Source organism: Oncorhynchus nerka, linkage group LG15 (assembly GCF_034236695.1).
Source record: "Oncorhynchus nerka isolate Pitt River linkage group LG15, Oner_Uvic_2.0, whole genome shotgun sequence".
Classification (NCBI taxonomy): Eukaryota; Metazoa; Chordata; class Actinopteri; order Salmoniformes; family Salmonidae; genus Oncorhynchus; species Oncorhynchus nerka.
The window spans coordinates 22,391,863-22,415,208 of record NC_088410.1 but is presented as its reverse complement, the minus strand read 5'-3'; the positions used below and the strand labels follow the sequence as shown (position 1 = coordinate 22,415,208).

Sequence of the window (23,346 nt, the reverse complement as noted above, 5' to 3'; positions counted from 1 at the left end):
TGTTGGGGGTGCAGTGCTGTTGACCGGGGTAGGAGTTGCCAGGTGGAAAGCATGGCCAGCCGTAGAAAAATGCTTATTGAAATTCTCAATTATGGTGGATTTATCAGTGGTGACAGTGTTTCCTATCTTCAGTGCAGTGGGCAGCTGGGAGGAGGTGTTCTTATTCTCCATGGACTTTACAGTGTCCCAGAACTTTTTAGAGTTAGTGTTGCAGGAAGCAAATTTCTGCTTGAAAAAGCTAGCCTTGGCTTTTCTAACTGCCTGTGTATAACGGTTTCTAGCTTCCCTGAACAGCTGCATATCACGGGGGCTGTTCGATGCTAATGCAGAACGCCATAGGATGTTTTTGTGTTGGTTAAGGGCAGTCAGGTCTGGGGAGAACCAAGGGCTATATCTGTTCCTGGTTCTAATTTTCTTGAATGGGGCATGTTTATTTAAGATTGTTAGGAAGGCATTTTTAAAAAATATCCAGGCATCCTCTACTGACGGGATGAGATCAATATCCTTCCAGGACACCCCGGCCAGGTCGATTAGAAAGGCCTGCTCGCTGAAGTGTTTCAGGGAGCGTTTTACAGTGATGAGTGGAGGTCGTTTGACCGCTGACCCATTACGGATGCAGGCAATGAGGCAGTGATCGCTGAGATCTTGGTTGAAGACAGCAGAGGTGTATTTAGAGGGGAAGTTGGTTAGGATGATATCTAAAATAACAGACACATCTCAACATCACCAGTTCAGAGGAGACGGTGTGAATTATGGTTGAATTGCTGCAAGGAAACCACTACTAAAGGACACCAATAAGAAGAAGAGACTTGCTTGGGCCAAGATACACAAGCAATGGAAATTAGAATGGTGGAAATCTGTCCTTTGGTCTGATGAGTCCAAATTTGAGATTTGTGGTTCCAACCGCCATGTCTTTGTGAGATGCAGAGTAGGTGAACAGATGATCTGCATGTGTCTCTGCACCTCCAAGCTGTGATGATCTCTGCACCTCCAGGTTGTGATGATCTCTGCACCTCCAGGCTGTGATGATCTCTGCACCTCCAGGCTGTGATGATCTCTGCACCTCCAGGCTGTGATGATCTCTGCACCTCCAGGCTGTGATGATCTCTGCACCTCCAGGCTGTGATGATCTCTGCACCTCCAGGCTGTGATGATCTCTGCACCTCCAAGCTGTGATGATCTCTGCACCTCCAGGCTGTGATGATCTCTGCACCTCCAAGATGTGATGATCTCTGCACCTCCAGGCTGTGATGATCTCTGCACCTCCAAGCTGTGATGATCTCTGCACCTCCAGGCTGTGATGATCTCTGCACCTCCAAGATGTGATAATCTCTGCACCTCCAAACTGTGATAATCTCTGCACCTCCAAACTGTGATAATCTCTGCACCTCCTAGCTGTGATAATCTCTGCACCTCCAGGATGTGTAAGGGCTATTTGACCAAGAAGGAGAATGATGGAGTGCTGCATCAAATGACCTGGATTCCACAATTACCCGACCTCAACCCAATTGAGATGGTTTGGGATGAGTTGGACCACAGACAACAAGTGCTCAGCATATGTGGAAACTCCTTCAAGACAGTTGGAAAAGCATTCCAGGTGAAACTGGTTGAGAGAACACTGAGAGTGTGCAAAGCTGTCATCGAGGCAAAAGGTGGCAACTTTGAAGAATCTAAAATATATTTTGATTTGTTTAACACTTTAACAACGCCACAAGGAGTCGATAGAGTGCGATGAGCCTAGGAAAGCCCCCCGGCCAAACACTGGGCCAATTGTGTGTCGCCCTATGGGGCTCCCGCTCACGGCCGGGCTCTGACACAGCTTGCGATGCAGAGTTTTAGACCACTGCGCCACTCAGGAGGCCACAGGCCTTATTTTAAGTGTTTCTAAAATCCCGTAAGGGAAAAATGAATGGTGGAAAAACAATTGAAACCGTTTCCCTGTTTGAACGCTAGGTTTTATGGGTATTATGGCATCTCCACTGTGGAGCTCTATTGGAATGGATGGAATTCTACATTATGTCATTGAAATGTTTCAACGACCAAATGACGTATTTGTAAGTGTTTTTTTGTTGTTGTAGTGGGGACAGTTACATTAGTTCTTACACCTGCATTGTTTGCTGTTTGGGGTTTTAGGCTGGGTTTCTGTACAGCACTTTGAGATATCAGCTGATGTACGAAGGGCTATATAAATAAATTTGATTTGATTTGATTTGATTCTTTAAAAAGTGTGTCTGTAATAGAATAAATGTGGTAAAAACAAATGTAGACATTAGTAAATGCATTTCTATAGCTTCCAAAGTATTTTTTACAATGGAGGGGGAGTGCCCAGATGGAGGAGTGGTGGCTTCAAAACAGCCTGTCAGTCATCTAGTGTATATATAAATCATTAGTCCCTCCCTAGGCAAATGTTTTCATAGTTCAGTTCTGAGCTTCTTTCACTGGCATGTAGCCGCCACTAGAGGGCTCTATTGCCATTGAAGAAGACAGAAGAGACATCTCCAACAGCCTGTCTTGATGACTGGTACTAGTACTGGGTCCCAGGGATGGAACCATCCCAAACCCAGAGAAGGTGAGGGGTAGTTGGGGTAAAACATCCAGCGGGATTGGTAAGGGGGTGGAACAGAAGGGAAATATATTGTTAGTGGTAATAAGAGGGATATGGTTACAGGGGGTCACAGTTGGCCTGACCTCATCCTCCACGCTCTCCTGGCTTTCCTGATCCTCTCCCCCACTGCCAATGCCTGAATCTGGGCTCTGAGGGGCCAAGAGTTGGGCCTGGAGATGGAGATTATCCACACGTTCATAGGAGGAAGACATTTTGAGAGAACCTCCTCCAACCCCCATCTCCATACCCTTTCCCCCTACACTATCCAACCCAGGTAGGGTGAAGGGAAGCTGGGGGAAAGCGGACAGGGAAATGGGTAAGTGGGTGGAGCAGAATGTGAAGTTATTGTTATTGATAAGAGGAAGAAGCGGAACAAGATGGAAGTCCTGAGAGACAAAATGGGGGGTGGATGCAATAGGCCCGACCGCATCCTCCACGCTCTCCTGACTTTCCTGATCCTCTGCCCCACTGCCGATGCCTGAATCTGGGCTTATGAGGGCCCGACGCTCGGCCTGGAGCTTCTCAACACGCTCGTAAGAAGAAACCTGGACGATATCTTTGCCTCCAAATATACTTCCACCATACATCTCTCTATCCTTCCCTCCACCCAACATCTCTCTATCCTTCCCTTCACCACACATCTCTCCCTCCTTCCCTCCAACCCCCATCTCTCCCTCCTTCCCTCCACCCCTGATATCTTCGGCCTTCCTCCCTACACCTCTATTACTATCCATCCTATCTCCTCTGTTCTCCTCCTTCCACTCATCTATCTCTTCAGTAGTGCCCCCTACTGGTCCGTAAGGGGAGTGTACAGAGCAGGGTTCCAACTTGGTGGATGTGGATCCAGGCTGGGAGAATTGAGATAAGAAGTTGCTGAAGCCGGAGCGGCCACTGTTGTCCAATCTCTTCTTCAGTAGTAGTGCAGTACCGGTCTCCCTCCTCAGGGGGGCGATGGTGCCAATGTTGTTGGTAATCTCTATCTGGGAGATGTCTTCACGGTGCAAGGCAGAGTCGACGGCTTCAAAGGCGAACAAAGGACCCAGCCAAGCCTGTAGGCACGGACACACACACAGAGACAGAGAGACAAAGAGAGAGAGAGAGACAGTGAGAGAGATCGAGAGAGTGACATAGATAGAGAGAGTGACATAGAGAAAAAGGGAGACACACACAGAGAGAGAGACACAGAGAGAGAGACACAGAGAGAGAGACACAGAGAGAGAGAGACAGACACAGAGAGAGAGAGACACACACACACAGAGAGGAAAATAAAATGATCATTATTTAGCTAAATGTTGGAGTGACTTCACTCCAACATGATGCCAATGTAAGACAATGATGAGGACAGCTCATAATAATGTCTGGTAATAAATATATGGAAACTATGTGTTTTATCTGTTTGATACCATTCCATTCATTAGGCCATTATAACCTAAATACCGCCATTATAACCTAACTACAGCCATTATAACCTAACTACAGCCATTATAACCTAACTACAGCCATTATAACCTAACTACCACCATAACAAGGTAGTGCACAATACAGGGAATAGGGTCCCTTTTGGCACGTAACTTCAGTCAAAAGTAGAACTGACCTTGAAGTTTCCATCGTGCTGGAGGTTGAGGCCCTCAAAGTACCTGGAGGGATCTGGTATAGGAGGATTCAGAATCTTCTTGACCCTGTCAGCAATGAACAGAAATGAAAGTAAGTTGCACTTAACCAACTACAAAACATTACATCTAAAACATGTTTACTTTGCAGTCCGTTGGTGTTAAAATACATCACATTTACAATGGACCCGACAGACAGACCAGACCAGACCAGACCAGACCAGACCAGACCAGACCAGACGACAGTACTCACTTTCCTTTGCAGAGCAACATGGAGACCAGCAGGACCAGTACAACAACAGCTCCCACCAAGGTGACCACCACAAAGTCCTGGTCTAGAACATCAGGACTACCTGAGAACAGGATCAGAGGAACAACACAGAACATATTTACAACGTACATAACAACACCACTGTTTTACTAAAACATTGGCATAGAAAACCCTTCATTTACATTTCTGTCTGTCTGTAAGTTTGTTTTGTTTTGAGCATGTGTCTGCCTGTAAGAACGAAAGAAAGAAATAGGGAAGAAAGAAGGAGCTATTTTTCAAGATTCATATGGAAACACACTACTATGCCTGCCTTCCAAATGGCAACATATTCCCTGTTTAGTGCAGTGCTTTTGGCCCCTAGGGCTCTGCACTATGTAGGGAACTATAGGGCCATTTGGGACACAGCCCAAGTATATATAGACCCACATTCAAATGTGTACTAATAACCAATGGCATCACTGATGCTGTATTTACCTGTTGGCTTCATCTGGCCCAGAGTGGAGACCCATGATGCACTGGGGCTCCAGTCGCTCCACTGACAGGCTGGGTAATTGTCTGGGTCGGCTCGAACCCGGACTCTGACCTGGTACCTCCTTCCTCCCTCCAGCATCTCAGGGTCCAGGTCAAAATACATCTGTTTGTTTGATATGTTCACCTCCACAGCATCCTGCAGTAGCACAACATACAGTAGGTCTACTTGTACATAGTGTACAAAGAGAGAGACACAGTTGTTATTATCTATCCTCTGTCTCTGTCTCTCTTCCTCCTCTCTCTCTCTCTCTCGCTCTCTCACCTCCCAGTGATGTAGTTCATGTTTCCACTGTAGTTGGAAGTCATAGTTGACTATCATTTTTGAAATGGGAGCTCCTGGTGTCCAGGTGATTGAGGCATTGATGACGGTCGGCTTGCCAGGGGGATGCATTTTAACTGCCAAACACAAAACAACACAGTTAATGTACTCATCGTAGTACTAATATATTACTAATATCACTGTAACAGAACTACTAGTACTAAGTTGAATTAGAAATGTTAGTATCAGGTATGAATTAGTATTAAGTTGTTTAAATTAATAAGCTTTCCAGCATGTTTGTTTTGCATTATGTTGTATTATAGTGTACTGAGTTTGAGCATTGTGTATGCTGACCACACAGAATTCATTTTCATGTAAATGGTCAATAAAGTCACAGTTCGAGTCGTTGAAGTTGGTGTACAATTCATGTAGTAGTAGTAGTAGGTTAGTAATATCTGACACATCGTACATAATATCACTCAAATTACTGTACACTTACTGTGGTTAAATGGTTGATACAGGTATTCAATCTGTATCACATAATCTTCTGCTTGTCCACACCGTACAACAATGGATATTTTATCCTCTTCCCAAAAGAACTGAAAGATCATTTACAGAGGCTCAGTTATCCAGGGTTATCCATCGGTCTATATATATGCTGTCATTGTTTTATTAATATTATTATTTGAAAAATGTCATAAAAAATATTAAAAAATAAAATAATTCCTGGTTAATTTATTCATCCAGATTAATGTGTTACAAATTCTAGTTTTGATCTATAATAATGCACATATATAACCAAGCATTGGTTTTAACTTGATGTAGTTTTATAAAACTCACTGGATTGCCCTCAAAGACCAGACTGCCGCCTCTCAAGGTTGTGTTGAAACCGGCCAAGGACTTCATCTCACATTGCCTGTAGTTACAACAGTGAGCCATTGTTTCAGTTAGCATCCCAAATGGCACCCTATTCCCTATATAGTGCACTACTTTAGACCAGGACTCTATGAGAATAGGGTGCCAGTTAGGGTGCATCCTTAGTCTTCTTTACCTTTTAAACCCGGGGTATTCACCATGCAGAGTGCACGGTATGTCTGGGGGTATGCATGTGTTGTTCAACACACACGTGATGTTACTGATGAAGTCATTGACACACTGTAGATCTTTGAGAAACAGAGACAGAGAGAGTGAGAGAGGAGAGAGAGAGGCAGAGAGAGAGAGAGAAGAGAGAGAGGCAGAGAGAGAGAAAGAGGCAGAGAGAGAGAGAGGGAAACAGAGAGAAAGAGAGAGAGAGAGAGAGAGAGAGAGAGAGAGAGAGAGAGAGAGAGAGAGAGAGAGAGAGAGAGAATTCAATAGTTGTGGCATAGCATTGTTTAATAGCCAGTTTTATCAGGCTCTATATCATGTTTTATAAGGCTCTATGTCATATTGTATCATATATCATACAATGGCAAGAAAAAGTATGTGAACCCTTTGGAACGTGATCAAGACAAAGGAGATGATTGTGGACTACAGTAAAAAGAGGACCGAGCACACCACCATTCTCATCGATGGGGCTGCAGTGGAGCAGGTTGAGAGCCTCAAGTTCCTTGGTGCCCACATTACCAACAAACTAACATGGTCCAAGCACACCAATACAGTCGTGAAGAGGGCACGACAAAACCCATTCCCCCTCAGGAGAAGATTTGAAAAGATTTGCCATGGGTCCTCAGATCCTCAAAAGGTTCAACAGCTGCACCATCAAGAGCATCACTGCCTGGCAACTGCTTGGCATCCGACCGCAAGGCACTACAGAAGGTAGTGCGAACGGCCCAGTATATCACTGGGGCCAAGCTTCCTGCCATCCAGGACCTCTATACCAGGCGGTGCCAGAGGAAGGGCCTAAAAATTGTCAAAGACTCCAGCCACCCTAGTCATAGACTGTTCTCTCTGCTACCGCACGGCAAGCGGTACCGGAACGCCATGTCTAGGTCCAAGAGGCTTCTAAACAGTTCTACCCCCAAGCCATAAGACTCCTGAACATCGAATCAAATGGCTACCCAGACTATTTGCATTGCTGCCCCCCCTCACCCTTTACACTGCTGCTACTCTCTTATCCTCTATGGACAGTCACTTTAATAACTGTACCTTAATGTACATACTACCTCACTAACCGGTGCCCCCACACATTGACTCTGTATCGGTACCCCCCTGTATATAGTCTCGCTATTGTTATTTTACTGCTGCTCTTTAATTACTTGTTACTTTTATCTCTTATTCTTACCCATTTTTTTTTTTTTTAACTGCATTGTTGCTTAGGGGATCATAAGTAATCATTTCATTGTAAGGTTATTGTATTCGGCACATGTAACTAATACAATTTGATTTGAATTACCTGGATTACTGCATAAATTGGTCATCAAATTTGATCTGATCTTCATCTAAGCCACAACAATAGACAAACACAGTGTGCTTAAACTAATAATACACAAACTATTGTATTTTTCTTGTCTATATTGAATACATAATTTAAACATTCACAGTGTAGGTTGGAAAAAGTATGTGAACCCCTAGACTAATGACTTCTCCAAAAGCTAATTGGAGTCAGGAGTCAGCTAACCTGGAGTCCAATCAATGAGATGAGATTGGAGATGTTGGTTAGAGCTGCCCTGCCCTATAAAACACACTCACAAAATGTGAGTTTGCTATTCACAAGAAGCACTGCCTGATATGAGCCATGCCTCGAACCAAAGAGATCTCTGAAGACCTAAGATTAAGAATCGTTGACTTGCATAAAACGGGCTATAAAAATATATCTGAAAGCCTTGCTGTTCCTCAGTCCACATTAAGACAAAATGTCTATAAGTGGAGAAAGTTCAGCACTGTTGCTACTCTCCCTAGGAGTGGCCGTCCTGCAAAGATGACTGCAAGAGCACAGCGCAGAATGCTCAATGAGGTTAAGAAGAATCCTAGAGTCAGCTAAAGAATTACAGAAATCTCTGGAACATGCTAACATCTCTGTTGAGGAGTCTATGTTACGTAAAACGCTAAACATGAATGGTGTTCATGGGAGGACACCACAGAAGAAGCCACTAAAAAAACATTGATGCACGTTTGAAGTTTGCAAAAGGGCACCTGGATGTTCCACAGCGCTACTGGCAAAATATTCTGTTTACAGATGAAACTACAGTTGAGTTGTTTGGAAGGAACACAACACTATGTGTGGAGAAAAAAGGCACAGCACACCAACATAAAAACCTCATTCCAACTGTAAAGTATGGTGGAGGGAGCATCATGGTTTGGGGCTGCTTTGCTGCCTCAGGGCCTGGACATATTGCTATCATTGACGGAAAAATGAATTCCCAAGTTTATCAAGACATTTCGCAGGACAATATTAAGATATTTGTCCGCCAATTGAAGCGCAACAGAAGTTGGGTGATGCAATAGGACAACGACCCAAAACACAGAAGTAAATCAACAACAGAATGGCTACAGCAGAAGAAATATGCCTTCTGGAGTGGCCCAGTCAGAGTCCTGACCTCAACCCGATTGAGATGCTGTGGCATAACCTCAAGAGAGCAGTTCACACCAGACATCCAAATAATATTGCTGAACTGAAACAGTTCTGTAAAGAGGAATGTTCCAGAATTCCTCCTGACCGTTGTGCAGGTCTGATCCGCAACTACAGCAAACATTTGGTTGAGGTTATTGCTGCCAAAGGCGGGTCAACCAGTTATTAAATCCAATGATTCACATACTTTCCTACCCTGTACTGTGAATGTTTGCATGGTGTGTTCAATAAAGACATGACAACGTTATCAACCAAAACAAACAGCAAATGCATCCAACAAGTTTGTAGAGTCACAAGCTTGATATAATCATTGAGTGCTATGAATATACAACCTAATACTTAACTTTTTACTACTTTAATACACATATTAGTTCATTTATCCCAGTACTTTTGGTCCCCTAAAATGGGTAGACTATGCACAAAAGGTGCTGTCATTTCTAAAAAAGGTTCACCAGATATGGATGTAAATACACTCGAAATAAAGCTGCCAGTCTGCACTTTAACCTCAAGGTCATTATACATGTGTTGTAATGCATTGTGAAGGGTATTGATGACTTACAGGACTGTGGTTGGCTGGAGCAGGTTAGTAGGGGGAGGAGCAGGATGACATAGAGACACCATAGAACCATTATGTCTTCTTCCTGGTCCTTTTTCTCATTCTAGAACACAGTAGGAGACATGACCTTAGCAACAGGTGACAGGTGGCTTAGTGTTCCAAATGGTACCCTATTTCTTATATAGAGCACTACTTTTAACCAGGGCTCATTTGGCTCTGCACTATGTAGGGAATACGGTGCCATTTGGGATGGAAAACAGAAGGAACCATAAGGGAGGGAAAAAGGTGTATATGAATTTTCTGTTTGCGTGGTGATTAAGTGTTGTCAGTTGTATCAATGCCACACGCATACCAGTGGTGATTTTAGCATAACATCTTGGTGAGGCACACTGAAACTTTTTTAAAGACATGCCAGTAAAGTCATTTTGTTATTTTACTAGACCTATACGGTCTAAAAGTCAAGGAAAACACCATCACGAGCATCCACTTTTATATACATTATACCCACGCACAGGCAGCGCAAACAAAGCAGGCCTCGCAATATCAACTGGAATTGCATACATCTATTACTGAACTTTTTGTGGAAAAAAAACTATTGGAATGAGACGAGTGTCACTGTCAAATATGGTTACAGACCCAACAACATTTTATAGTAAGTATCCCCTCCTCGTGAAGAAAAGCACATGAGCTAATTATAAAACACAAAGTATGCAAAACAAGGAAATCATTCCAACATTGACTAAAATTATGAATAAGATACTGTACTGAGATAAACCTATATAAGCAATATAGCAATTGGGATGTACAAACCATGGCGTAAGGGAACGATGAGCGGATAAGAGGCAAGCAGTCATTTTGATTAAGATATTAATGAGCGAGTAGTCGATATAACTATTTGTTCAGCACTTTTGAAATGTACAGGGACAGAGTTCAGAACATCGGCCATTCTTACAGTGTTCTCCCTGTACACCAAGTCAGAACCCTAGGATAAATAATGGGGGTATATAAGCACACAATGAAAGCGCTTACAATATTCAATGATGACATTTCTCTAAAACAGGCTATAGGCTGCACCACCAAGTCAGAACAGTAGGCTAAGTTCTAAGGGGGAGAGGTACCACATTCTTAGGATGAGGTCTTATGGGCTACTAACAGCTGACTACACGACATACACTTTTTATTACATTCTTAGCTACTGTATACATATCTCCCTGGCATATTACATCATTTATCCAGCAGTATACAAGACATATTTTTGGACACAACCGTTGTTGTACTGTGCTCACTTGAATGTGGCGCAGTGGTCCTTCTTGTGGGAAAACTTTGTCATCAAAGTCAGGCATTCTCTGGATTTATGCTGCTTTCAAGACAACTGGGAACTCGGAATAAAACAGACAATCATGACGTCAGTGTTCTTCAGGTCAGAGATCTAGAAAGAGGCCAGAGTTCCCGACTTGGAATTTCAGGTTGGATGACCGTTCAAAACGTATTTTTCCAGTCTGAGCCTGTTTTAGTTGCCAGTTGTCTTGAATGCAGCAGAAGTCATGCTGGATTGACTACATTACCAATGTATTCAACCTTTCTGACTTATGGTGTTGCATGTGAATGTTTCAGCATGGAAAAGAGAGCCTTTCAGACAGATGTTTTAAATCCTTAACCCCAGACTTGGACCACACACCCTCTCTACCGAATAGCAGGCAAAGAAAGCAAAAGGGTGATTGCTTTGCGACTCTTGTAGTTAGCCATTGATTCGTTCCAAACCACTCATTGTTGAATTAGCGATTTCCGGCATGTTGTATAATGTTTATGTCCAATGGCCGATGAGCACCAATACATTTGATCTATCATTTGAAAAGGATTTGCCAGTAGATTGTCAAGGTGATTCATGATGATGACTGTTTGTCTCGCTTGTTAGCTAAGATTGTGAAAGTATGATTGTTGACATCAGACCAATCAAAGCTACAGTAGATGTAACATGATTTAACATTTTATCTGTGGCCAATGACCTTCAACCTTCTTGGAGAGGCATTTCTAATGTAAATCTATGGCAGCACCCAAGAGGGCTTGAACTACCTAGCTCTCCCTGTAGATTCGGCAGTGACATAGTGTCCCCATGAGTGACGGAACATTGAGCCAACCAAGGCACAACTAGAGAAAACGCCCATGCTGTGTGCTTTTGCTGGTCGCTCCTCCACCACAGAAAGCACTGAGCTAGGCTGGAACACCTGCATATTGGAGCTGCCTTACTCAAGAAAAAGGCCATGTTTGTATGCAGATGAATTAACTCAAGGAAAACATTTATTTTTTACATTGTTTGCAAACTGATATGGGATACAAATGAATGCAAAAATAACATGCAAAAAACATACATTATATACTTTTAAAAAATTGCATATGTACAGTTGAAGTCGGAAGTTTACATACACTTAGGTTGGTGTCATTAAAACTCATTTTTCAACCACTCCACACATTTCTTGTTAACAAACTATAGTTTTGGCAAGTCGGTTAGGACATCTACTTTGTGCATGACACAAGTCATTTTTCCAACAATTGTTTACAGACAGATTATTTCACTTATAATTCAATGTATCACAATTCCAGTGGGTCACTTGACTGTGCCTTTAAACAGCTTAGAAAATTCCAGAAAATTATGTCATGGCTTTAGAAGCTTCTGATAGGCTAATTGACATAATTTGAGTCAATTGGAGGTGTATCTGTGGATGTATTTTAAGGCCTACCTTCAAACTCAATGCCTCTTTGCTTGACATAATGGAAAATCAAAAGAAATCAGTCAAGACCTCAGAAAAAAAACTGTAGACCTCCACAAGTCTCAATCATTCTTGGGAGCAATTTCTAAACGCCTGAAGGTACCACATTCATCAGTACAAACAATAGTATGCAAGTATAAACACCATGGGACCACACAGCCGTCATACCGCTCAGGAAGGAGACGCGTTCTGTCTCCTAGAGATGAACGTTCTTTTATCCACAGTAAAACGAGTCCTATATCGACATAACCTGAAAGGCCACTCAGCAAGGAAGAAGCCACTGCTCCAAAACCGCCATAAAAAAGCCACACTACAGTTTGCAACTGCACATGGGGAAAAAGATAGTACTTTTTGGAGAAATGTCCTCTGGTCTGATGAAACAAAAATTGAACTGTTTGGCCACAATGACCATCATTATGTTTGGAGGAAAAAGGGGGAGGCTTGCAAGCCGAAGAACACTATCCCAACCGTGCAGCACGGGGGTGGCAGCATCATGTTGTGGGGGTGCTTTGCTGCAGGAGGGACTGGTGCACTTCACAAAATAGATAGCATCACGAGGAAGGGAAATGATGTGGATATATTGAAGCAACTTAAAGCTTGGTCACAAATGGGTCTTCCAAATGGACAATGACCCCAAGCGTACTTCCAAAGTTGTGGCAAAATGGCATAAGGACAACAAAGTCAAGGTATTGGAGTGGCCATCACAAAGCTCAGTCCTCAATCCTATAGAACCAACTATGTCAAGAGGAATGGGCCAAAATTCCCCCAAATTATTGTGGGAAGCTTGTGGAAGCCTACCCAAAACATTTGATCCAAGTTTCAGCTTTAATTTAAAGGCAATGCTACCAAATACTAATTGAGTGTACTGGGAATGTGATTAAAAAATTAAAGCTGAAACAAATCATTCTCTCTACTATTATTCTGGCATTTCACATTCTTAAAATAAAGTGGTGATCCTAACTGACCTAAGGCAGGGTATTTTTTCTAGGATTAAATGTCAGGAATGGTGAAAAACAGAGTTTAAATGTATTTGGCAAATGTGTATTTCAACCTCTGACTTCAACTGTATATATGCTTCCATAGCTGTACATTTTACCTAATTTCTACCAGCATGTTAAATGTGCAACCAGAGGGGGAAAAAAACTCTGGACCACCTTTACTCCACACACAGACACGCCTACAAAGCTCTCCCTCGCCCTCCATTTAGCAAATCTGACCATAATTCTATCCTCCTGATTCCTGCTTACAAGAAAAATTGAAGCAGGAAGCACCAGTGACTTGGTCAATGAAAAAAGTTGTCAGATGAAGCAGATGCTAAGATACAGGACTGTTTTGCTGGCACAGACTGGAATATGTTCCGGGATTCTTCCGATGGCATTGAGGAGTACACCACTTCAGTCACTGGCTTCATCAATAAGTGCATCAATGACGTCGTCCCCACAGTGACTGTACGTACATACCCCAACCAGAAGCCATGGATTACAGGCAACATCCTCACTGAGCTAAAGGCTAGAGCTCCCGCTTTCAAGGAGTGGGACTCTAACCGGAAGCTTATAAGAAATCCCGCTATGCCCTCTGACGAACCATCAAACAGGCAAAGCGTCAATACAGGACTAAGATCGAATCGTACTACACCGGCTCCAACACTCGACGGATGTGGCAGGGCTTGCACAGTCGAGACCTGCCCAGACTAAACACTTCCCTCTGCAACTGGATCCTGGACTTCCTGACGGACAGCCCCCGTGTGGTAAGGGTAGGTAACAACACATCCGCCACGCTGATCCTCAACATGGGGGCCCCTCAGGGGTGCATGCTCAGTCCATTACTGTACTCCCTGTTCACTCATGACTGCACGGTCAGGCACGACTCCAACATCATCATTAAGTTTGCTGATGACACAACAGTGGTAGGCCTGATCACCGACAATGACGAGACAGCCGATAGGGAAGAGGTCAGAGACCTGACTGTTTGGTGCAAGGACAACAACGTCTCCCTCAACGTAATCAAGACAAAGGAGATGATTGTGGACTACAAGAAAAGGAGGACCGAGCACGCCCCCATTCTCATAGATGGGGCTGTAGTGGAGCAGGTTGAGAGCTTCAAGTTCCTTGGCGTCCACATCACCAACAAACTAACATGGCCCAAGTACACCAAGAAGGCACGACGTGAAGAGGGTCTACAGCTGCACCATTGAGAGCATCTTGACGGGTTCCATCACTGCCTGATATGGAAACTGCTCGGCCACTGACCGCAAGGCACTACAGAGGGTAGTGCGAATGGCCCAGTGCATCACTGGTGCCAAGCTTCCTACCATCCAGGACCTCTACACCAGGTGTTGTCAGAGGAAGGCCCTAAACATTGTCAAAGACTCCAGCCACCCTAGTCATAGACTGTTCTCTCTGCTACCACACGGCAAGCAGTACTGGAGCACCAAGTCTAGGTCCAAGAGGCTTCTAAACAGCTTCTACCCCCAAGCCATAAGACTCCAAAACATTTAATCAAATAGCTACCAAGACTACCCCCCTTCACGGTGCTGCTACTCTATGTTATTATCTATGCATAGACACTTTAATAACTCTACCTACATGTACATATTACCTTGAATAACCGGTGCCCCCACACATCGACTCTGTACCCTGTATTTAGCCTCACTACTGTTATTTTACTGCTGCTCTTTAATTATTTGTTACTTTTATTTCATTTTTTTGTTGGTATTTTTCTTAACTGCCTTGTAGGTTAACGGCTTGTAAGTACGCATTTCACTGTAATACCCCATAATACCTGTTGTATTCAGCGCATGTGACAAATACACTTTGATTTGATGGGCAGTGTGCTGTTTGCTACCATTCTCTCATGTCTTGGTATTTAGTAAAAGGTCACTGGGGTTAGAGAGACTGATGTTATGTTCAGCCTGTGAAGATGTGAAGTTTCCACTCCTCTGTTATATAAACAACCATCTAACAGGTACAAGATGTGTTGAGCGGGTGAGGAAGAAGAAGATTGTGATGATGATAATGAATGACCTGGATGATATGTTAGTGCAGGGCTGGAACAAAAGCATGCACACCCTGTGTGGCTATAACGCTTCTACAAGGAATACCAGTACTGCGTAACATTCCTTTGAACTGATTGTAATAAATTGATAGGTGGTTGAATGTTGCGCAAGAGCAAAATGTTTATATCAGAGGAGGATGGCTCATAATAATGCCTGGAATGGAGTTAATGGAAGGGTATCAAACATACTATATAATCAGTGTGTTTCATGTGTTTGATGCCATTAATTCTGTTCCAGCCATTACTATGAGTCTGCCACCAGCCGCCACTAGTTTCTGTACATTGTTAGCTGTGAAGCCTTCTGATGTCGTGTTCGATGTCAAATGTACCAACAGTCCTGTGTCCCAATTCAGGGCTTTCCAGCCCTAACCTGGTAGACTGGTCCCAGATCAGGGCTTCCTGCCTTAACCTGATAGCCTGGTACCAGATCTGTTGGCGCTCTTGTTTGGCATGACGGGGAGTTGGCATGATAGCACAAACAGTCTGGCACTCAGGCTACTGTCCAGGGCCTGGTATACATAAAGCCTCTCAGAGTAGGAGTTCTGATCTAGGATCAGTTCTGCCTTTTAGGCCACAGTTAAAAACACAGAATGGGTGGGGGATCTGATCCGAGATCAGTACTCCTACTCTGAGATTCTTTATGAATACTGACCCTGATGGTCCCTCTTACTGGTCTCTGGGTCAGACATTAGGAAGTTCCCTTCAGTGAAGTGAAACAGCACAGCAGACATGATCAACCTCTGAGAGAACAGTTTAAAGGTCAGTATCGCAGAGAACACACTCACACATGCCCACGCAAGCACCAACGCAAGTGCAGTCTTAACGTACACACACTCACAAAACACGTTATCCATGCACACACACACAAGCACATTCTGCATGCATGAACACACAGTACTCGCGCACACACACACACACACACACACACACACACACACACACACACACACACAGGGCTGCAGTTAAGAAAACCACAACGTCCTCGTTTCCCAGAATGTTTACAAGCTGTTTCCAATAACAAACAAACCAAAAACCACTAACACCCCTGTCCCCTCCTCCTCTCTTCTCATCCTCTCCCAAACCAAACCTCATACTAACACCCCTCCCTTCTTCTTCTTCTTATGTACATCGCTCATCCTCCCCCCCCTTCCTCCTCTCCTTTCTTGCCTCTACACTATACTCACAGAAAAATAGGTGATATCTTGAACCTAAAGGGGTTCCTAGGCTGTCCTTATAGGGGAAATGAATAACCATTTTTGGTTCTAAATAGAACCCTTTTGGTTCCTTTCCACAGAGGGTTCTACATGGAACCAAAAGGGTTCTCCTGTGGGGACAGCCAATGAACCATTTGAACCCTTTTTTCAAAGAGTATATACCCACTCACCCATCCCACCCACTCACTCCCTCACTGGCAGTGTCTGAAATCTGGCTTGCCTACTACTTGCATACTGTGTGATAATCTGTATACTAATGGTGCTGCATACTATTTAGTATAAATGTATGCAGTCAGCAACAAATACCAGAAAACTAGCTTTATCCTACTGAGAATGTGTCATCTGAAACACAACTGTGTTGATTCCAGCCATTCCTTCATTTTGGTAGAGCAAGTACCCTCAGCTGATTATCAGCTGTTGTCAGACTCACGTGGATTCCAAAACACGATTCTGTTCCTCAATAGTGTGCAGTGAATTCTACTAGATGAACATACTAAATTAGTATGACATGCTGGTATTTACAGTTTTGACATTTCACATACTATACAACTTTTTCACAGCCCAAATGTTACTATTTAGAATGTTGGGGTGTTTAGACATTGGGGTGCTCACATCTCTTATCACCCCCCCCCCTCTTCTCTCTGATCTTCTCTCTGACTCCCCCTCCCCCTCTTCTCTTTGACTCCCCCTCCCCACTCCCCCTCCCCTCTTCTCTCTGACTCCCCCTCCCCATCTTCTCTCTGACTCCCCCTCCCCATCTTCTCTCTGACTCCCCCATCCCCATCTTCTCTCTGACTCCCCCTCCCCCTCTTCCTCTGACTCCCCCCCCCTCTTCTCTCTGACTCCCCCTCCTCCCCATCTTCTCTCTGACTCTCCCCTCCTAATCTTCTCTCTGACTTCCTTTCCACCAACACTCTCTCCCCTCCTCCCCCTCTTGTCTTTGACTTCCTCTGTACCTGTGGCTGGGTGTGTACATCCTGTCCTACTTAAACACTGGACCAAATCAACCCCTAGGTTACATCCTAACTGGCACCCTTATTCCCTATATAGTGCACTATATACCCTAGAGGCCCTGGTTAAAAGTAGTACACAATATAAGGAATAGGGTGCCATTAGGAACACACTCCAAAGCCCCTCCACAATGAGGACAACGGTCTCCAGTTCAACTCTACTGGGAGCCCACAAGGTGTGCAGGGTGTTGCTCCAGTTCTATATGAACATCCTGTCCTAGTAAACCCAGATCAGCTCCTAGTCCTCTAGATAATAAAGCCCTAATCAACCCATAGCCCTCTCTATAATAAAGCCAGAATCAACCCATAGCCCCCTCTATAATAAAGCCTTAATCAAACCCTAGCCCCCTCCGTAATGAGGCCCTATTCATCCCTTAGCCCCCTATATAATGAAGCCCTAATCAACTCCTAGCCTCCCCCACAAAGAGGCTCTAATCAGCCCTTAGCCCCCTCCATGATGAAGCCCGAATCATCCCTCAGCAACCTCCATAATGAGGCCCTAATCAACTCCTAGCCCCCTCCACTATGAGGACAGTGGTCTTCAACCTTGATCCTAGAAATCTAAACGGTGTGCAGGGTTTTGGTGCAGCCCAGCACTAACACAGAACAAAAAGGCTGGCATATAGTACAGGAGTATATCAAATATAGAATATATATTCAGAGAAAGATATGCACAAAGCTTTGAAAAAGCGATTAAAAGCCTTGGGTTCTCTGGGACCAGAGTGGCAGAACACTGTGGTAGCACATATCCTGGACGTCTCAATGGGACCCAAAGGATCGGAGAGGCAGAATACTGTGGTAGCACATAGCCTGGACGTCTCAATGGGCCCCAAAGGACCGGAGAGGCAGAATACTGTGGTAGCACATAGCCTGGACGTCTCAATGGGCCCCAAAGGATTGGAGAGGCAGAATACTGTGGTAGCACATAGCCTGGACGTCTCAATGGGACCCAAAGGACCGGAGAGGCAGAACACTGTGGTAGCACATAGCCTGGACGTCTCAATGGGACCCAAAGGATCGGAGAGGCAGAACACTGTGGTAGCACATAGCCTGGACGTCTCAATGGGACCCAAAGGATGGGAGAGGCAGAATACTGTGGTAGCACATAGCCTGGACGTCTCAATGGGCCCCAAAGGATCGGAGAGGCAGAATACTGTGGTAGCACATAGCCTGGACGTCTCAATGGGACCCAAAGGATCGGAGAGGCGTATGTAATATTGTAACAACTCCGCTCTCTGTGTAATCATCAGTACCATGATTTTACATGTTTTATATTTAAACCTTTAACTAGGCAAGTCAGTTAAGAACAAATGATTAGTTACAATGACGGCCTACCAAAAGGCCTTCTGCGGGGACAGGGGCTGGGGTTCAAAATATAGGACAAAACACACATCACAACAAGAGAGACAACACAACACTACATAAAGTGAGACCTAAGACAACATAGCATGGCAGCAACACATGACAACACGGTAGCAACACAATGATCTTTATCTCAACTGTGTAATACTGTGTCTGCCAAATGATCACACTCAAACACACACACAGGCAGAGTAACTTTGCTTGAACAATAAATGTAATCCATAACCACCTGAATACATCATAGATGTAGGATCTTAATTTGAGACAGTTTGCTATAGCAGCAATCAGAAATGTGAATTATAATGGACATTTTTTGTAGGGGTTGATACAATTTTTGTTAAGGCAAATCAAGTCTGTTAAAGAGGAAATGACAAATTTTAGAAGCCTTATTCAACCTTACACTACAAGTTTGCATTTTCTACTTTGCAGGAAAATTCTAAGCATTAAACGATTCATCAAATTAAGATCCTACATCTGTATATGAATATTCAAAGGGACTCTTACCTTACTGTATAGTGGACCTTCTTGTAGTCTCAGAAACACCGGCTTCTCAATGCTCTACGGTTGAGTTACGTTTCACTCTGAACTGAAGGACAAGTGCTTAATGATGAATTTCTTGTCTCTCCGCCACCGGATGATTCAAACCCTTTAATGAGGAGAAAAACATCTGACTGCCTTCTCTGAAAAGTAAATGTGTGAACAGAAAAGAGATTGTTGACTGAAAAGGAATTTCTGTGGTTTCAGTTAGTTTCAACTGAAACCACACACACACACACACGTCATCAACGCTGCTATCTTGCTTCCCTTCGTCAGAAGTGGGGGTGGAGATTTTTTTTGTAAAAATATAAGTTCTTCTTTCGGTCTCTGTTCTTGTTCCTTTTTTCTAAAGCATCAGATATTACTTCTACTATTGTGAAAATTTTAAGTGTAATTTTTATTATTCCTCTGAAAATAACAGGTGCAAAAGCTTTGAAAATATCTTGATGTGTGTTAGGTAATGAAAGAGAGCGAGCAAGAGAGAACAAAGACGTTTTGCTGCCATCAAGTGGACAAAGTATGAATAAAGTATGGCCTTGGTGTAACAACTAGTCGATTTTCTCCTCCACAAGAAACTGTGAAATGAGACTGTTCATTACATGATAGTCTTCCTTCAACCGTATACAGGTGCTTTATTTATACAGCAAAGAGAGGCTTAATATTTATTATAGAACTTATTTTTAATATCAGATGTGTACAAGAATTCAACCATGTTATTCACAAATGAAATTAAAATCAGTGACATTACAATATTGATATGACTACAGAATGTCTTAAGGTTTGTGTAGGCGTGTGGGGTTCAGCCCCATCCATCTATACGTGAGGACCAGACCCACACACTGTTTAGCAGAGGTACTGGATTGTCCAGTGGGGCCACCCACTTCCCCTCGTGTTGAGGAAATGAGTGATGTCATTGTCTGGTGTGAATGATAAGGCTTTAATGAAAGACTGACTAACTGACGTGAATTCAAACTCCAACTGACCTTCTATGACATGTGATCGTCACCAACCCCCTCTAGTCCAAACAGTAGGATACAGTTACCCCTAGACACTGACCTAAGGCTAGTTTTACATTGCTCCTTAAGAATTGAGGGTACGCTGATCCTAGATCTGTGGCTACGGGGTGGGGGTAAGGCAGGTTCTAACTATTGTCCAATAATCATCCAATCACAGCGAGCTTCCTCTCCCTCCCCATCCAAATCACACATTCCTCTTCCTCCCTCATTCAAACACAGGGGAGTGTTTCCCAAACCCCACAGAGATCACATGCTCGGGCACGGCGCGGGTGTACCACTCGGACCACGCCCCGTCGTACACAGACACCCCAGGGTGCCCGCACTCGTGGGCGGCGAGGGCCACGTGGCAGGCAGTCACACCCGACCCACAGGACACGCAGAGCGGGTGGGAGAGGTCGACACCAGCCAGGGTGAACATGGTCTGGAGGTCTTCACGGGGATGGAGGTGACCGGACGGAGACAGGAAGGAGGAGAAGGGCATGCTGATGGAGCCAGGGATGTGGCCTGGCTCAGTATCTGAAAGAGAGGAGGAAGAGAGTGAGTGGGTGACAAAAAGGACAAACAGAGGGAAAGGGTTAGTGCTGCTGGGTGAATTTCCAGTCTAAAAATGCTCCCTCTTCCTGTGTCGTTTCCATGCCAATAGAGAATACTCAAGAGGTCAAAGTCCCCAGCCGAAGAGACACTTATAGGCAGATGAACACTGAAATGTGTGAAAGAGCACGTACATAATGTGTGTGTGTAGGACAACTTCAGAATAACTAAAGTACAGCCACATAAGCCCAATCACCATAGAGGTAATTTAGAACACTTAGAACGAATAGAGCGTGACAACAAGGTAGATTAGAACACCTGGAACGGCTAGTGTCACAACAAGGGGTATGGGCTAAACTGGTACAATACCAATCAAGTGCAACAGTCAAATCTACAGAATTGTATTCAGACTACTACTATATGCTGCGTTTCCACTCCGTTCACTAGTGTGTGTGTGTGTGCATGCGTATGTGTGTATGGTACACAATTGTGCTGACAGATGTTCTGATTTATGACCCAACCTCCATGTTTGCTTATCAGCTTGTGCAAACAAAGGAGGCCTATGGCTTGTGTCTGCAAACGCCATCTTGTGCAAAGCCTTGCTTCCTCTGTCCTCGTCGCCTCAATTCCACTCAAAGCTTATCGGAGGAAAAGGGCCGAAGGAAGGACCTTGGATCCTCTTCACCAATGAGCTTTGGAGAGGAATTGAGGAAACAAGGACAGAGGAAGAAAGGATTTGACAGGCAGTAAGTAACATTTCAGACCAAGTGTGCATCCAAATATCACACTCCATTTCCTACATAGGGTTCTGGTCCAAAGTAGTGCACTATGGGCCCTGGTCCAAAGTAGTGAACCATAGGATGCAGCCAGTGTACGAGGAGGAAGTCACACGTTCAGCAGCTCTGTGCCCCAGGGCCAGACGAAGTCCACATCCCATAGATAACACACCTATTATCTATCTCAACATGACAGCTGAGAGAAACTGGATCAACTAACATGAGCAATCTGTCAGTCTATTGTGTTGTTGATTATGGGTCAAAGCTCATTGGAGGAAGAGATCCGAGAGGATTGAAGGAGAGGAGTGGGCTACTCAGTGATCAGTAGATGGTCTAGGCCTATTGATTATAAGTCAAAGCTCATTGGAGGAAGAGATCTGAGAGGATTGAAGGAGAGGAGTGGGCTACTCAGTGATCAGTAGATGGTCTAGGCCTATTGATTATAAGTCAAAGCTCATTGGAGGAAGAGATCTGAGAGGATTGAAGGAGAGGAGTGGGCTACTCAGTGATCAGTAGATGGTCTAGGCTTATTGATTATAAGTCAAAGCTCATTGGAGGAAGAGATCTGAGAGGATTGAAGGAGAGGAGTGGGCTACTCGGTGATCAGTAGATGGTCTAGGCCTATTGATTATAAGTCAAAGGGAGTTGTTGTTTATGTTTACCCCCAGTTGGAAAAATGTTGGCCTTTCAGCAGCATTGATCAAATGCTAAATGAGCTACTAATAAGGTGACATGAGCACGCCTCCATATTTGAAGTTATACACCTATTGTAGGCTACACCTTTCGTGTTTCTCTTTTTTTTGTGCATTTTCTTAAAAAGTTTAACTCTGCATTGTTGGGAAAGGGTAAGTATGCATTTCACGAAACCCCGTTGTTTTCGGCACATGACAAATACATTTGATTTCTTTTGAGGTATTTACAGTGTGTGAGATCAACATCAATGCACGTTCAGTGTGTGTGTGCTGCTCACTGTCTCTGGGTTCTGGATCCACCCCTCTGAATCTCCCCCCTGGTCTGGCATCGACCACCTGAAATTCTTTACTATCCAGATTATCCAGGATGTCCTCGTACGTCTTCACCCAGGATCGGTTCAAAGAGGCCTTAAATTCGGTCTGCTCGGGTCGGGAGTACCGGTCACTCACTGGAAGTCCCTCGTTCGCCCAGTTTTTCAGTCCTCCATTCAGAACCGAGACAGAACTGTGGCCGAAAACTCGGAACATCCACCAAACTCGAGGCGCAGAGAACGCGCCGAAGTTGCTAGCATCGTAGACCACGACGTGCGTATCGTTTCCAATTCCCAAATTTCCAACATAATCTGCAAAAATGCGCTCGGACGGTAGCATATGATCCAGCGGAGATGTTTTGTCGCAGCACTGGTCTATGTCAAAGAAGGCTGCACCCGGGATATGCCTCTTTTTGAATTCGCTCTTGGCGTTGCGCCTGAGTTTGGGTAAGTACCAAGACGTGTCCAAGACGCGGAGTTTTGGTCCGACCCGTTGGTCTTTGACCGCATCGAGAAGCCACTTGGATGCGACGATAGCCCTCGCTTGGAGCGCCATGGTTGAACGTGTAATTCCCGACTGTTGCAAAGGTGATACAGGTAGAACAAGAAACGGGTTTAATGGAGAGAGAGCGAGAGCGAGAGCTGTCCCAAGAGAAATAACACGCCCCCAATGCACAGCCTGTAGTTACAGCT

The 23,346-nt window shown here is 44.2% G+C and overlaps 2 protein-coding genes across 5 annotated transcripts; both read right to left on the bottom strand.

Annotated features, from left to right (window-relative positions):
- Positions 1 to 268: 268 nt before the first annotated feature.
- LOC115117715 (interleukin-2 receptor subunit beta-like) lies at positions 269 to 19,559 on the bottom strand. 4 transcript variants are annotated; one of them, XM_065001288.1, is made up of 10 exons: positions 19,300 to 19,559; positions 9,386 to 9,485; positions 6,328 to 6,439; positions 6,117 to 6,192; positions 5,776 to 5,875; positions 5,280 to 5,413; positions 4,961 to 5,153; positions 4,469 to 4,568; positions 4,200 to 4,284; positions 269 to 3,654 (listed from the first exon to the last, which is right to left on the bottom strand). In XM_065001288.1, the coding sequence occupies exons 2-10, from the start codon at positions 9,453 to 9,455 to the stop codon at positions 2,419 to 2,421; spliced, it is 2,106 nt and encodes a 701-aa protein (XP_064857360.1). In that variant the 5' UTR covers positions 9,456 to 9,485; positions 19,300 to 19,559; the 3' UTR covers positions 269 to 2,418. The 4 variants fall into 4 exon arrangements, with proteins under 4 accessions (XP_064857360.1, XP_064857359.1, XP_064857361.1 ...); XM_065001287.1 differs by having other exon boundaries at positions 270 to 3,654; positions 19,295 to 19,559; XM_065001289.1 differs by lacking the exon at positions 9,386 to 9,485 and having other exon boundaries at positions 271 to 3,654; positions 19,295 to 19,557.
- Positions 19,560 to 19,988: 429 nt separating this feature from the next.
- Positions 19,989 to 23,313, bottom strand: LOC115117861 (3-mercaptopyruvate sulfurtransferase-like). The gene is made up of 2 exons (XM_065001290.1): positions 22,621 to 23,313; positions 19,989 to 20,859 (listed from the first exon to the last, which is right to left on the bottom strand). The coding sequence occupies exons 1-2, from the start codon at positions 23,207 to 23,209 to the stop codon at positions 20,549 to 20,551; spliced, it is 900 nt and encodes a 299-aa protein (XP_064857362.1). The 5' UTR covers positions 23,210 to 23,313; the 3' UTR covers positions 19,989 to 20,548.
- Positions 23,314 to 23,346: the final 33 nt, after the last annotated feature.